The sequence below is a fragment of the Anopheles coluzzii genome, chromosome 2 (genome assembly GCF_943734685.1).
Source record: "Anopheles coluzzii chromosome 2, AcolN3, whole genome shotgun sequence".
Lineage (NCBI taxonomy): Eukaryota > Metazoa > Arthropoda > Insecta > Diptera > Culicidae > Anopheles > Anopheles coluzzii.
In genome coordinates, this window is record NC_064670.1 from 71,142,866 (window position 1) to 71,157,795 (window position 14,930).

The 14,930-nt window shown below is 37.7% G+C and overlaps 1 protein-coding gene across 8 annotated transcripts in view; it reads right to left on the minus strand.

Annotated features, from left to right (window-relative positions):
• The window catches only part of LOC120947243 (SLIT-ROBO Rho GTPase-activating protein 1-like), a 33,434-nt gene extending 18,649 nt beyond the window's left edge, over positions 1-14,785 (minus strand). Inside the window, exons 1-4 of one of the 8 annotated variants that reach the window (XM_049608008.1) lie at positions 14,661-14,785; positions 10,539-10,563; positions 9,009-9,167; positions 8,711-8,896 (exon numbers count right to left, since the gene is read on the minus strand). In XM_049608008.1, the coding sequence (XP_049463965.1) occupies positions 8,711-8,804 (94 nt within the window). In that variant the 5' untranslated portion in view covers positions 8,805-8,896; positions 9,009-9,167; positions 10,539-10,563; positions 14,661-14,785. The other 7 variants (XM_049608005.1, XM_049608009.1, XM_049608007.1 and 4 more) reach the window with 7 other exon arrangements.
• Between the last annotated feature and the right edge of the window lie 145 nt (positions 14,786-14,930).

Consider the following 14,930-nt stretch of genomic DNA (forward strand, 5'->3'; position numbering starts at 1 on the left):
GAGTCGTACAAGATTTCACCTATCTCGGGTCAAAGGTTAGCACCGACAGCGCTGAATGGATGCTGTAAGAAGCTGGCTGCCAACCACTCTTTAGCCTGAGAAAGTAGTTCACCTCAAATAACCTGTCGCAATGGACAAAGCTGCGACTTTATAGTACCAGTACCTTTATAGTACCAGTAATCACATACACCTCTGCGACATGAACACTGTGAAACCTTCTTCGTCGCATTCGAGAAGAAGATGCTCAGAAGGATTTTTGGCCCCTTACATGTGGAAGACCAATGAAGGAGCCGATACATCGACGATCTTGTTGTCGTTCAGTGTACCAAGCTCACCAGGCTCCAGTGTGTTGGTGATGTTATACATATGGATCCGGTCGACCCAGCCCGTAATGTCATTTTAGGCCGTCCACAAGGACAGAGGGGATGTGGTATGCCTAAGTTGAGGTGGAAAGATACCCTGAGTAGTTCCACCATCAAGGATTGTAGGATTGTTATCAGTTTAGGATCATTTATGTTGTGTTAATAGATAAAAACCTTTTTTTTTGTTTGGTTTGGTGAATATTATGAAAGTGATCAAGGTGACAAATGATATAATATCATACGATACATATAAATAAACAATTTTTCTTACTAACTAACTAATCCGGCATTAAAACCCATTTTAGCGGTAGGTCATTCGTTTTTTACACACGATTCATATTCCATTCAAAAATGGAAACCATTAAATACTTCAACAATTCGAATTTGTATCCTATACAGTAGAACCCCTCATAATGAGTTTTGCGTAGTCCAATTTACCACTTTTCCTCCTGACAATAGTTTTCTATTAAACAATGTTTAGTATCGAAGCTCTTATATGCCTCAGCAATAATCAAAATTAAATTAATGCACAAAAACGCACCAGGAACACAAATTGTATTGCTCCTTATGCGAACTATTACGCGTTAATCTTCTTCTTCATTGGCAACAACAACCGTTGCCGGTTAAAGGCCTGCCTTTACCACCACTAGTGTTAAAGGCCTGCCTTTACCACCACTAGTGAGCTTAGCTTTCAGTCAGTGTCTTACTGGTTTACACATAGCAGGATAGTCAGTCCTACTATGGGAGCACGGTCCAATCGGGACTTGAATCCATGATGGGCATGTAGTTAAGATGTACGAATTGACGACTATACCACCAGACCGGCCTAACTTCATTCAACTCGTTAATAGAGCTGGTTAAATTGGGTTTGAGCATTAATATTTGCTCGTTAAGCTCGGATTCAGCGGAGATTCACAATGAAATGCATTTAATTTATTATTTCAACATGTTGTATAATCTAAATAGTTGGGGAACATAATTTCTTCTTTTTTTTGGTGTACGATAAGCCATATTCTGACTAATAATTCATGAAATTCAGAAAAAAAATTCAGAAATACACGTTTAATTTCACTCACGCTTTAACCCTGACTTTATGCAAAAAACTCGCAACGCACTAATAGCTTTCTCTAACTCTATCTCCAGTAAGTAACTCATATGATTGCTATATTGTGCAATAGTTGTTCATATCTTTTTGACAATGATTTGGCATCAGATATTTACGGCTAGAGAAGAAATTTAGTTAATCTTCAAATAATGAAGATTCTATGATTATTATGATTTGTTTGCACTGCATTTTACCATTTTTACAAAATAAGAGTAATTATAATAGTTTTGTCTTATTCAATAGAAGTGTGATTCAACACATTCATGTAACGTACATTCATCATCCATATATCAATGTGTTTGTAGAAAATACAAAATACTACGCCATTTATTGCTTCATATCACATATATTACATCTTCTACAACATTTTTCATACAGATCCTGTTGTGCGATACAACAGCCACAGATAGAAAAGGAAAATTTCTCTAACACCACTACCAGTACAAATAAAGGTTGACTGTGTGTTGCACGAGGATAGAAAGCGACAACAGTGACCAGACCATGGCAATAAAAAACAAGTTTTCCCTAGCACTGCACACGCGAAAAGTGGTGCATTCGTATATCAAAAGGAGTTTATCATCACTCAATATATCCATTATATCGCCATGACATGACAGCAGCGTGTTTGGATTCATCCATCAACATCTCTACTTACTCCACTATTTCAGTCCTCTGTTGTTTTTTTTTCGTTGTGCTTAGCAGCTAGCCTTCAAGTGCAATGAAAAATACTGTCGCCTTTAGCATGTGTTAATGTTAGTGGGTGTATTGGAAATGAAATGCTTCTGTTTACGTATAGCTCATATTTGATGTTATTTCAATAGGATCAATTTTCTAACAAAATAAATAGAATTTAATAAATAATAGATTTATTTACGCTAGATATATGTTAAGTCAATAACGTTGCTTGGCCCTTGTTATCCGTGTATTTGAAATGCCGATTAACAAGATAGTATTGTTTGTATGTGTTGGTCTGCGTATTGTGTATGTCAAAGATAAATCAGTTAAACAAATAGAAAAAAAACAACGACGAACAAATGCGATAATTACACAAGATAAAATTGCAGATAAGATACAATCAAATAAAGCCATGCACGTTTTGTTTCATTCCACCAACCCAAAAGCGTTACTTTCATTTACCCCACGCAATCGAAAATAATTACGAGAATTCTTCATGCCTTGCTGTTTTAATAGCCCAAACACACTAATAACTAAACACAATTTGCACAACTATTAAAAGATATGGCACATTGTTTATGTTTATCTCTACATTATGTTTATACTAGTTGTTAGTTAGTAGTGAACAGATAAAAAAATAATCATTTGAACTCAAATCGGTCTACCGGTCGATGTTACTAGACCCAAAAGATTCCCTTAAAATTATATTAAAATTGCCAAACATTAGTATCATTTAGGCACATCGCTTCATCATGATGAAACTCATGTTCCGGAAATAAGCAATGTACGAAAGGCAACACACAACGATCAACGTTGGTTATTCTTCGCCAACTCTCGATTTTGTTTCAGATTTTTGTTCTCTTGCGCACATCCTCTCTTCAGCAACATAATGTACTTTTTTCTCACTGCACTGTGGCGGTGGTCTCACGGAAGTCTCTCAACATAGCACAACTTAAAACATCTTGTTTCTCGCTCCTGATGCTGCTAACAATGGATTAAATCGATTTTTGATGCTGTGTTTTTTCTACCCTTATATTTCATAGCACATCTTGAGTTGTACTATAATAATTGCAAATAGCAAACTCTGAAACCATTGTAAAACACGGTCAAAATCATACAATTCTTGAAATGCCTTTTGCGCTTCAAAAGTAGCATTCGTAGGAAATAGTAGCAATCGATCAAAAAACCATCCGCAATTATATTGCAATCTGTGAAATAGGTTCCAAGTGAAACCTTCATAATTTTAACATAAAAAATGAATAATGATTTTCCTATTCTTTCTTTATATATTTTCTTAATCTTCAAAGGCTTCATGTTTCCGGATAAAACCTGCTGTCAACTCTCGCACAGCATCAAAGCACGATGTAAACGTTCGCATGCACAGATTTGCCGTTACCATTTGTGCTCGGGAAACAGTCAATCAGATTGAAAGTAATTTGAGAGGCATCATTTACGACGTAGAATATCAATTTACTTTTTGGGCAAGCTCATTTTTGCCATTTTACCACAGCACCGTTTCATTCAATCGTTTGATTATACCGATCGGTCTATTTTTAAACTCCAAACTACGATTACTTTGCACAACCGCACACAACAACAGTTACCAACTAGCACTTATCAAACGTGCATTACATTTTCTGACACTCAGGTTTTTCTATTTCAACGCAATGGTTTCGATCTTTAACAGCACAGTTGCACCAATCATCATACAGGATGCCTCTGTATCATTATTGTTATCATTGACATTATTAAAATATACTGCTGTAATCACCAAACTTGCACCACACAAAGGATTAGAGATTTTCCAATCGGCACGCCCGTTACGTTTTTCTCGACTCGTTGTGCTCTTGAAGCAACATCCTCATTGAGCAGAATTTTCCGTAGCAATCCAGCTGTGAGAGAGCTTTTCTGTTGTATTCCTGAGCCTACTACTGACTCTGAGCTGAGGAAGTGACGTCGTACTGCTGGATGCTGTTTATTCAAGCCAAGGGCCTTCCAGTGAGCGTGAAGTACAATTTGGTATACAATAAAACCAACCCATGCTATGCTGCTAGGCAAATTTATTGCTCACTGCCAATTCGAATCCAGGCTGAGAGAGGCAGAGAGACAGGCGGAATAAAAACACACATTTCCTGACAAACACTCACTACTATGAGACTTTCTTCAATACAGCGCAATTGGACAAAATATTTGTCTTTCAAAAGAATATTGCTAACAATAACAATAAGGCATAACTTTCACAACAATCAGTTTAGATTAGAAGACATATTTTCTTTGCTATTGATTACACGCAAAACATAACACTTTGAAACTGTTAAACATAAACACTTTACACTTTCTTTCATTCGCACTTTCTTAATCTTATACATCGGAGTCCACATGAGCACCCTGAGTTTGTTATTTGCTTATATTTCCTGTTTTAACTTCTACATTCCAATGCGAAAAAGAACACAGAACATTGCGAAACGCCGCTAAACTTTACCGGACACAAAGCTTAAGGAAAGAATCGCATGGCTTCGACACACAAGCGCAACACCAACCACCAGCATCCGTGTTTTCATGGAAACAATAACCTACTCTGTTTCAAACACGACCTCCACCAACTTCATCGAGCAACGTTCCGCTTCAACTAATGCGTGTGCGTGAGAGATGGTGTCTCTACATTTTCTCTCATATGCTCGCTATGTTTCGCTAACGCCGAAGAGACGAAGGTGTACGTGAGCACGGTTTATGTTGCGATGCATGGACCTTTGTTAAATTGGTATATGTGCGTTGCGTGACTAGCGAGTGTGAGTTATATCGCAACCTACAATACCGCACAAACACAAACGCAGTCTGTCCGAAAACATGCAGCCAACACCATCTTGAGCATTAAACCACACCACATAAACCCAACAGCAATATTTAAATCAAACGGCAGGGGATGTGGCCGATCGCTGTGCTTTTACTAAAAACAGAAATCGGTCCCTACAATTTGGAAACAAACAAAAAAACACATTTCAAAGGTGTTCCATTTCTATTCGCGTAATGCTACTCAATAATTTATATTAACACGTAACACGCTGATGTTTATCAACAAATGACTGTTGCGCTATTAGTATTTGTGTTTCGGCTTTCCTCACCCTTTCCCGTTTTCATTCTCTGAAACACCATGACTAGTAAATTTTTTGTCAATTGATGTATGTTATGTTTCTTCAATTTCTACAACCTATTTATAGATATAAATTTTCTATAACTATATTATTTTATACCCTATTATTGAAGACGGAAGCTAGCATATTTAGCAATAACATGCTTTTTATTTCGCATATAATAAATAATAATACTTTTAATGACTTTTTAATGGTTGTTCTCGAGTATTAGTAATTTACAGTTTAATTTTCCATGGTCATCTTGCCTGAGAAATACACAGTATCCCTGACGGACCCATGGTACACCCGTCAACTCGCATTGCGCAACAACAACCTCATCATGGGTTCAAGACCCACTTTGGACCATGCCCCCCCCCCCCCCCCCCCATACCTTTGATTTACTATCCTGCTGAGGATAATCAATAAATCATTTGAGAGACAAACCCATTAGTAATGATACAACAAGGGCGCCTTGTCTTGACCGAAAACGGTTGTAACGCCAAAGAAGAAAAATACATTATTTTTTTACCGGTAAAATGTTGGGAGACCTGGAGACCAACCGTCCTGCGCAGGATAGAATGTCCTGCGTATGGCGAGCTCGATACACACGGGACCTGAATACATGACGGATATGATGTGAAGTCGTAGGGCTTCACGGCTGTATCTGTATCACGGGACCCGAAGCAACGATTTCAGCAAATTAATAATATTTTGGATAGTGTTTATAAAACCTCCTTGAAAATAAACGGAGATTATACGGCAATTGACGAAATTGACGGTGCAGCTGCATCGGATGATATGCATTTTGCACTTTGTTCCGCAGTCATTTGATACAAGATCCATCACAGAGGCGAATGCTCCATCAAAAAATGAGTAATAAAAATTAAAATCCATTTTTCATCACCGTATTGCGAAAGCATTTGCACAGCACTCTAGATTCTTTATAACATCGCAACAGACATGCTTTCTCGCTCTGTTAAAAAAACATTTACATGTGTTAGATCAGGCATGCATATCGAAATTTTGTTGATTAAGGAGGGGAGGGGGAAGAGTTTACTCTCGTTTTCGCTCTTTGTAATACTTTTCCTTTTTTTGTTGCTATTCTTTTTTGATTCTTTTTCGAAAAATGCTGAGACGACTAAAATTATGAAACCTCGCGTTTTCAAGTCAATAGTCAAGAAATATTTGTTAGTTTTTAGTGCATGTAAAACGTGTTTCTACAATGTTTTTATTTTTTTTTTTTTCGCTCCTTTTTTTGTTTTAGAACAATTTTGATTGACATGTTTGATGTGTTCATGTTTGAACACAAATTTGTTATTAAAATAATTTTTAAATCTATTTACCAATTTATGAAAATCAGTATAATACATGATTGATCATATCCCAATCACTTCCATTCGTACTATTAGTTCAACGAGCCATTGAATCCATATTAAGCAAAAACAATCAGCCACGTTCAGCCAGACTTGACCGATGCGGGAACGAACGAAGCGGTTTGTCCAAAATCACAAAAAAAAGTTTTTTTCCTAGGATGCTTTTAGAAGATTTTGCTACTTTGTACACGTATTATTTAGCAGGATATTCATGAATAAAATTAAAACAACCGTTGTAGCTAGGCACCAGCCACTATCGTTCCTCTTCGATCGAGTTTGGGATATATATAGTGGCTGATTGTATAGATTTATTGTAAAATAAACTAAACATGCCTTTTATAACCATCCTTACCGTAAGAATAGTCGTAACAAAATGGAAAAAAAACAATCAAAAATGTCCATTTAAATAAATTTGATACAAGCACATTCACATCATTACAAATGCACAAGTTGAAGTGATAGTGTGTTGAGAACCTACTCTGCCATTTATTCATTTCACCAACAAAAAACATTGTTTAATTGTGCAAGTCGCAGCAAAAAATACATTCTTAGTTGCCTTCACATGAATCGCTTCACGTATTTGTTTTTCTACCTCACTTAACGGTATTGTTTATGTTTTGGTAACTTTATGTATACATTTTTTTATTGCATATGCCAAGGCTAACAAACATTATACCCCCTTGCTTGTAATTGTACCAAAGACAGCGAAAATAACACACAAGTCTCTGTAAACCGTCCCTGCCATACATATGATAAAACTGTGGCATGTATGCATGTAGGTAGTAATCCATGCAGAACTATAGACTGCTTATAACAGATATTTTTATAATGTAATATCCAGTCCAATGCAATCTATCTTACATTTAAGTAGCCAATACGGCCATTGCAAGAGAAATTTACACATTAAATAAACACATATTTTTTCATTCAAACGATACATGCTTGATTTACACCCATATACAGCTAGACCACCTCCACCAACACTTGTCATCGTCGTCATCGATAATGCACCACTTGTGTGAATGCATTCTAACAGACTAATTTAGGTATTTTTCAGGTCACAGATCGAGATCACGCCCCTAAAGCAGTCCAATATAACACGTAGAGCACCAAGCACCCTTAAAAGAGATAAGCATGGAAACTCATTGAAACAAAGCAATTTAACTTGATTGACTCAAATGTTATGCTGAGCAGCTTAAATTCAGTCCATCCCTATCCCAGACGCATGGATACTGCATTCCCCTTCGAACTCTGAGCCAAACAAAATCAACGTTAAGCTCATTTTCATGAGATAATGGGGACCTGTACTTGTAAGGAACTGGTGTTGATGTTCGTGGACCAATCTTTAAAAAATCACTTGGTACGTATTCATGAAACACCACAAAGTTACATGAATGTAACATTTTTCAAACTTTGAATTAATTTATTATGATATTAATATTTCTTTTTAATGTATTATTGTACTGTTTGTATAATAATCAGTAATACAAGCATAAAATTCAAAAAAATATATAAAAATCATTTTCAGGTCAACTACACCGTGTAAATGTCCTCAAATGTGTTGTTTTACACAAGCGTTTCGAAAATAAAAAAATACATCTGAACCAAAACACTGATTACACGTTCAAAAACGAGCAAACTTGTCATTTTTATGCTTGTCGGTGACTTCAACTTCAATGTTTTACGCTGTTATCAGTGGATTGTGCTTTACAAAAACTGAATTCTATTCCTCAGTGACTCTTTAACCCTGATAATGAGTTCAGCATTAAGCTTACTTACATGTAATTATTCTTTCCCGGGGTTTGGATCGATTTTTTATAGCCTGTACAATTTAAGATTCTTATGAAGAGCTCGAGTATATATGTCAAAGAGATTATCAAACGTATTCAAGTTAATATTATAATAAAGTGTAGTGTAGAATAGTAAAATACTAATATTTTTGAGTTTAGTTCAACGAAGTCTAAAAAGCTATATATTCCGGAAAATACATAACATGTTGATGTTGTAATTTTTTTTCCATACATAAATAAAGTGTAACAATAATAGTGTTTTTATATTACTTACTATTGAACAAGTTCAGCTTTCTTGTAGAACCCAGTCGCCTGATCGGGCTTTTGATGTCTACATCGTTCTCGTCCATCATCGTGACTCCATTCATGTCGGCGTTTTTTTATTCGACTTAACACTTCAAATGACCCGATGTTAAATCAGAATCAGAGTGTAGCAAAGCACAATTGTCATAGACACACACTGATACAAACACGATTTACGAGGATCACAAACTATACTTTCAAAATCATTACAATTTTTAAAATTGTGGTGTACAATATTCACTATTCGTTTTTCGAACCTATGCACTTACTCCAATTCCAATGCGCTACAAACAATATTTATCCAATTCCAATCATTTGACGGCTTATAACGCAACTGGAGTTGTCAGTAAAATTTTCACAATTTGACGGAGAAATTACGCTTCACATTCAATGTTCACTAAACTTTCGAGCCCTAAAATACTATTTCACTGTTTAGGTAGAAGAAAAAAATAAATTGATAATATTATTTAAAACGTATGTTATATATACACAAAACACAACAAACAATTCAGAGGTCTCAATTACTGCTTTTATCACTAATGAACGCACTAATCATCACTTATGAGATTGTAGTAATTGTAGAAGACACCGCGTGAGTCCAAACTGTTGGCCTCGCCATGGACCGCCATCACTTTGCCCTCATGAACCTATTCCACGGATGATGTAGGCGGTTGTAATAGAAACAAAAACACCGAGCAAGCGTATGCAAAGTGTCGATCGGTTTACGATCGGCGCATAAATTTTCACCACCCTCTTACGCCCACATGCGCTGTGAATGCTTTGCTGTGCACGCCAGAGAAGGTGATGTTTGTATTTATTGCTCGATCCACCTTCACCAGCTTCACCTCTTCATATCGTCGATATTGCTCGACGGAGCGGATCCAGAAGCTCGAGCAGGTTGTTAGCACAACCTACTATACCACGGAACAACATCTTGCAACTTAGCACACGGAAACCAGGAACAATTTGTGTGCTGTTACTGAATAATCTGCAAGACAATTTTCGACAGGTATTTTTCCCGTTTTTCACACAGGAACACCGAGTTGAGACTATTTAACACACACGCACGCACACAAAACTATTTTAGAAAAAAAGGCAACAGCAACGCCACCATCTTTTTCGATGCAAGATTATACAATTCACGCTACAAACAGATTCACTTTCTCACCGCTTACTGCTCGCCGTGGCGAAGCCGAACGAAATCGAAGTATACGAGATATTTTGCCAGACTACTAAAAGTGTGCCGAGCTTGCGCATACAACAGCATGGCCGTCTTGCTCTCAATCCGAACTGATCGTCGCTCTCGGCATTTCTCGTTGTATTCCGTTCACTCTCTGTAGGATGGAGCCCCACTAGCTGCACGCATCTTGTAACTCCCACATTTCTTTCTCACGGAACTCCTCCAAATGGCCGATATTCGATGACGTAATTGAACCCTCAGTTCATCGTCATTTTTTCTCCTCTCAGGTCGCTTCACACACAACCAACATATATACTGCTTCTATCGATCCTACTTAAGTAACTGACAGAACGCTTCGCTGCACAGCAAGCGATAACACAACACACACGCACATAAGCTGAAATGTACAGCCTTTCTAAAGATCAGGCAAGCGGTTTACATTGATGATAAGGACAATTGTTGTATGTTTCTAGCAGTTTCCCGTATCACAAATTTTGATTGAGTGTTTTTTTTATGATGGAGCGACAACAGGAACATAAATCGGTTTCATCGCCGCAAATTGTAAATTAACGATCGATTTTTGTTTCGTCGTTGCGAAACTAATGAGTCATTTGCTTACTTAAACGACTGGACGCCACTAGTACCTGAAAAGAAGCATAAAAGTTAAGTTACCGACGAGTCGTTACCGCCATTTATTTTTAATAGATAAATATTACTTATAGCATTGCATTTTTCATGAAACTTTAATTAAAACGTATGAATGATGAACCAGTGACTATGGATTAATGTAACATTGCTCCTGCTAAAACAGACGTGGGCTGACATCGAGTCAAACTGAAGCCTTCTTCTCAAACAAAGCTATACAAACATCCAGCCCTTTGAAAGGAATTAGGCAAGCTTAGACCGTATGTGTAGTGGTGTTATCAAGCAAGCGACTATTGCAATTAATTCCTTACCCTGTATCTTTCGATTGGTGATATATAAATAATGCACCGTACCAAATTATAAATTGTTTTGATAATTAAAACAATAAAGCATTTAAAGGCAGGACACACTTACATATATACATGTCTACCCCCCAAATGCTATTGCCTAGAAAAATCTTCAACTAAATTCAAAACATCAAACACAACTGGCATATTGATGCAAATGCAGTTCGCTAAATTAAATGTCACTCGACTACACACTACACTTTTGAAAAGGCAACACAACCATAATTGCTTGCTTGCTTCTCTTTTCTTTTGCGACACTTTTCGGTAGAACAGAGCTCTACAAAACAACCGGTCCAATATTCATAATTTCCTTAAAATTCTAAAAAAAGAACGCTACACCGTTTACTTGTGTTTGTCAACGCAGCCACGACACACACAGCGCGCAGCACCAGCACAACTAACCGTCCCATGGTGCATTGACAGAGGTCTTTTACACACAAAACACTCACAACACCCGGCACATAGAACCGCTGCTTCAACAAATGTTGTCCGCGGCATTAGCTCCCCTTTGTTTCCCGACCATGTGCAGAACGAATCTTACCGTTCCTCACGCTCCATCCAGCGCACGGTTGTCGTGGTCGTGCAGGAGAACATTGCGTAAACCGGTTTTCACCAGACGCGCCCGCGATGTCGTCGCCATGGCTCTCTCTCTCTACAACGCAACGTCCTGCTGCTACCGTTGCCAACTATTAGATATTTTTCTTTTTTATACGTGTGCCTGTCTCCACCGACGCGACGACTGACGACTTCCGTCCGGATGAATGCGACTCAGACGCCTCGTGAATGAGAATCGCAGTGCAAATCACGATGAAGTCTAGCAGGATCGTCTCCTTGCGGACATTGGCGCGATAGATTTATGCACAAACATACTGATAGAGCAACACACCTCTGGTGTACACTATCTGTCCTCTGTGCTAGCGTGCAGTCACCTTTGGCATAACCAAGACCAAGCGTCTTCTAGGAAACTTTCGTATCGTGCCGACAACCCGAACTACGCATAGACGATATCTTCTATTTGTCCAATGTAAGTTCAGCATTCTGTTCTGATCCTCGACATGGGTGGGACACATGGAACATGCGACTGTCGTTGGCAGAGTGTGTCCCCTCAATCTAATCATTGGGTGGTAGACACAACTATCGGGAATTACCTTTTACCTTAATTAAGAAATTCCCAATAGATTTGCTATCGTCGCTAATCGCAAATTGAATCTTGGACTATCGTTACAAAGGTCACACCTATTATTGTTTCTTTTTTCACATTAAGGGCTGCTTGCTTTTTTTCACAATTTTTCACATTGCTACATTTCACATAGTGTATCCAATGTTCAAAGGTACTGAGTCCTTCGTATGCAAGATTTACAGCAGGAGCGCTGTGGTAAAACCAGTCAGTCAGACTACTACGATTGTTGTGCCCAATATGACGAAGGATGTTCAATTAGCTCACATTTGTTTGCTTTCACGTCTGACCACAATCGCTTCACAATCGAAATAGTGTACTTAATTCCTTCTTTTGTAATAGTATACCTTTGGAATATGTATGCTTTTATAATATTTTACCTGTTTTACGAAATTTATTAACTAATGAAATGACCAAGAAACCCCCTTTTCGAAAGGCTTGTTCATCCCCACCTTATAAAGTAAATTTAGCAAAGGTTTTAATTATGGGAAAACCCTTGTATGGTCTGCTGAAAGCTTTTGATATGTGCCTTCGAATGCATTTCTTGTACATGTATGCGCATGCTGTCATAAATTGAATTAGCTGCTGTATTAATAGCACCGCTCCTTGAGTACCTTACCTTAAGCGCGCAAGGTGCACGTTTCCGATGGTTGGTGTCTGGAGCAGGGGGGTGTTCTTTTTTATGTATCATCAAGTTAAGTTACAATAGTCGTTCAGAGATATGCAGGATGCCCTTTTCTTAGGGTATATAAATAACCGATTTGAACAAAATAACATTTTAAAAGTTATTCATTTTCAGATCGAATAGCAAAAACTTTCAACCAAAATAACACTTTGCTGGTGTCTCACTTTTGCATATCCTTTTTCTTATCCAATGCGATCACGATTGTTTGTGTTCAAAAGCTACGTATGGTCGATCTTTTGCCATTCACGCTTTCGGCTCAGCTCGCTGTACGACTCTGCATCGTAACTGCGCGGGTTCGATATCTAACGAAAAACATCTGTTTCCCATTTGCTAGCATTTTGGGGGAAAACAACTCATTCGATGTTTGGCTGTCGTTTGGTATCCGATACTTAGCAGTATTAGCTTCTCGGCTAGTGATACCAGTCTGCCAACCGTTCGTTAACGGACTTGTATATATTTTATAAAGAATGTTTATATAATCATGATCATTCAGCCAAATCAACAGTGGAAAGAAAATCATACAAAAAGGCAACAATTAAAATAATCGTTTAATTTTTAATATAATTAAGTCTTAAGCACATTCAGTAATTGAAGCATTTTTAATCTTAACGATGGCATCCTGCCATTCTGTAAAGAGACTCTCTGGAGAAAACAAACGTTTTTAAAGGACTTGTTCCTCCTTTTCTTCGCATACTATAACGTACTTATCGGTTCCTGCTTATTACACCCATTCTTACAGTCGCTTCCATGTCATCTTTGTGCTCCATGAAACAGGGATTAGCCACGACTGGAGGCCGTTTCTAAAAGAAGTGGAATCCTAAAAATAGTTCAACGATTCGCTCAGCCGATGAGCATGTGGTAAATTCAAGGTTGTTGATGCTGTGAACTGTGAACGAAACGATACAATACGCATCCAAAATGCACAGCTATTTATGTATTGCTTCAAATTTCGAATTAACTACTGCTAGTGCTATTGCTTCAAACTTGTTCCAGCCTGTATATTGTAATAAAAAAAAGCTATCACCAAACATAGCCCCATAGAGACTGTTGGCGTTTTGGGTTTGAATGGAATTTAATTATTCGGTATAAAATAACACGCGGTTTGAACAAATGGTTAGTCATTTTAGGATTTTCTAATTCAGAACAATAAAGCTTGTTTGAAGTGTTCTATCCTTCAAAATTGTAGCACATATTATGATCGTATGATTTTATCGACCATTCCCGTATTTGTCATACACAGTAACTCATTATGTTTGCCAATAGGGAATAATTTTGATGAAATAATAGCAGATAGCAAAGAAAATGAAAACAAGCAGAAGATCCAGCAGCTTGCTAAGATGATCGCCTAAACCACCGATCGGCAAAGTACGGTTCGCTAGCCACATGCGGTTCGCTCTTGGCTGTTAAGATCACCGCTCTTGAATCATAAAATATGTTATAGATTTTTCTGCCATTTTTTACTCTTGGTTGATCAATTTGGTTCTTTGGGTAGAACTCTTTTTTTTTAATAGAATTGGTCGCAGAGTGTACCGACCCTAATATGTAACTGTTTTCTTCCTCTTCGATTATTATTCCTCTAGCTCTATCTCAAAAGCAATAAGCGAACGTATCTTTGCAGCAAAAGGTCCGATTGTGTAATTCGATTTATGATAAGCTTCTCTTTAGTGTGAAGAAACCATACACATTCACCTTTGCAGCTGCTGCATCGGCTTCCTGATTGTTTGTTGGTTTGTTTGTTTTTTTTTTTTTTATCGAAACAAAGAAGCGTCCCCAACGACCGGTACTCACGATTCTTGAGAGCAATGCGATGCACATTTGCTTTTATATACGATAACGACAGCGTGAAACTAAGGTTTTTAACAGTTGCTATAGATAAACGAAACTTACAGATGAAAACGATTTCGACTGAGGTCGTTTGTGTTTCTCTGTCTAGCACTCTCGTTACTCGGCTTCTGGCTTGTAAACAAACGACACCGCCGCACACAACACGCAAACAAACCAACTGTTTAGAATGGAGGGAGGTAGAGCCCCGAATGAAACCTGTCATTACACTGCAAATTATGACGCGCTTGAAATTCCATAGTTCATTTTGGTCACGTATTCACGCACCAACGTAGGTTTTACTGCAGTTTTGCCCAATCTGTTCAGATTCGAAAC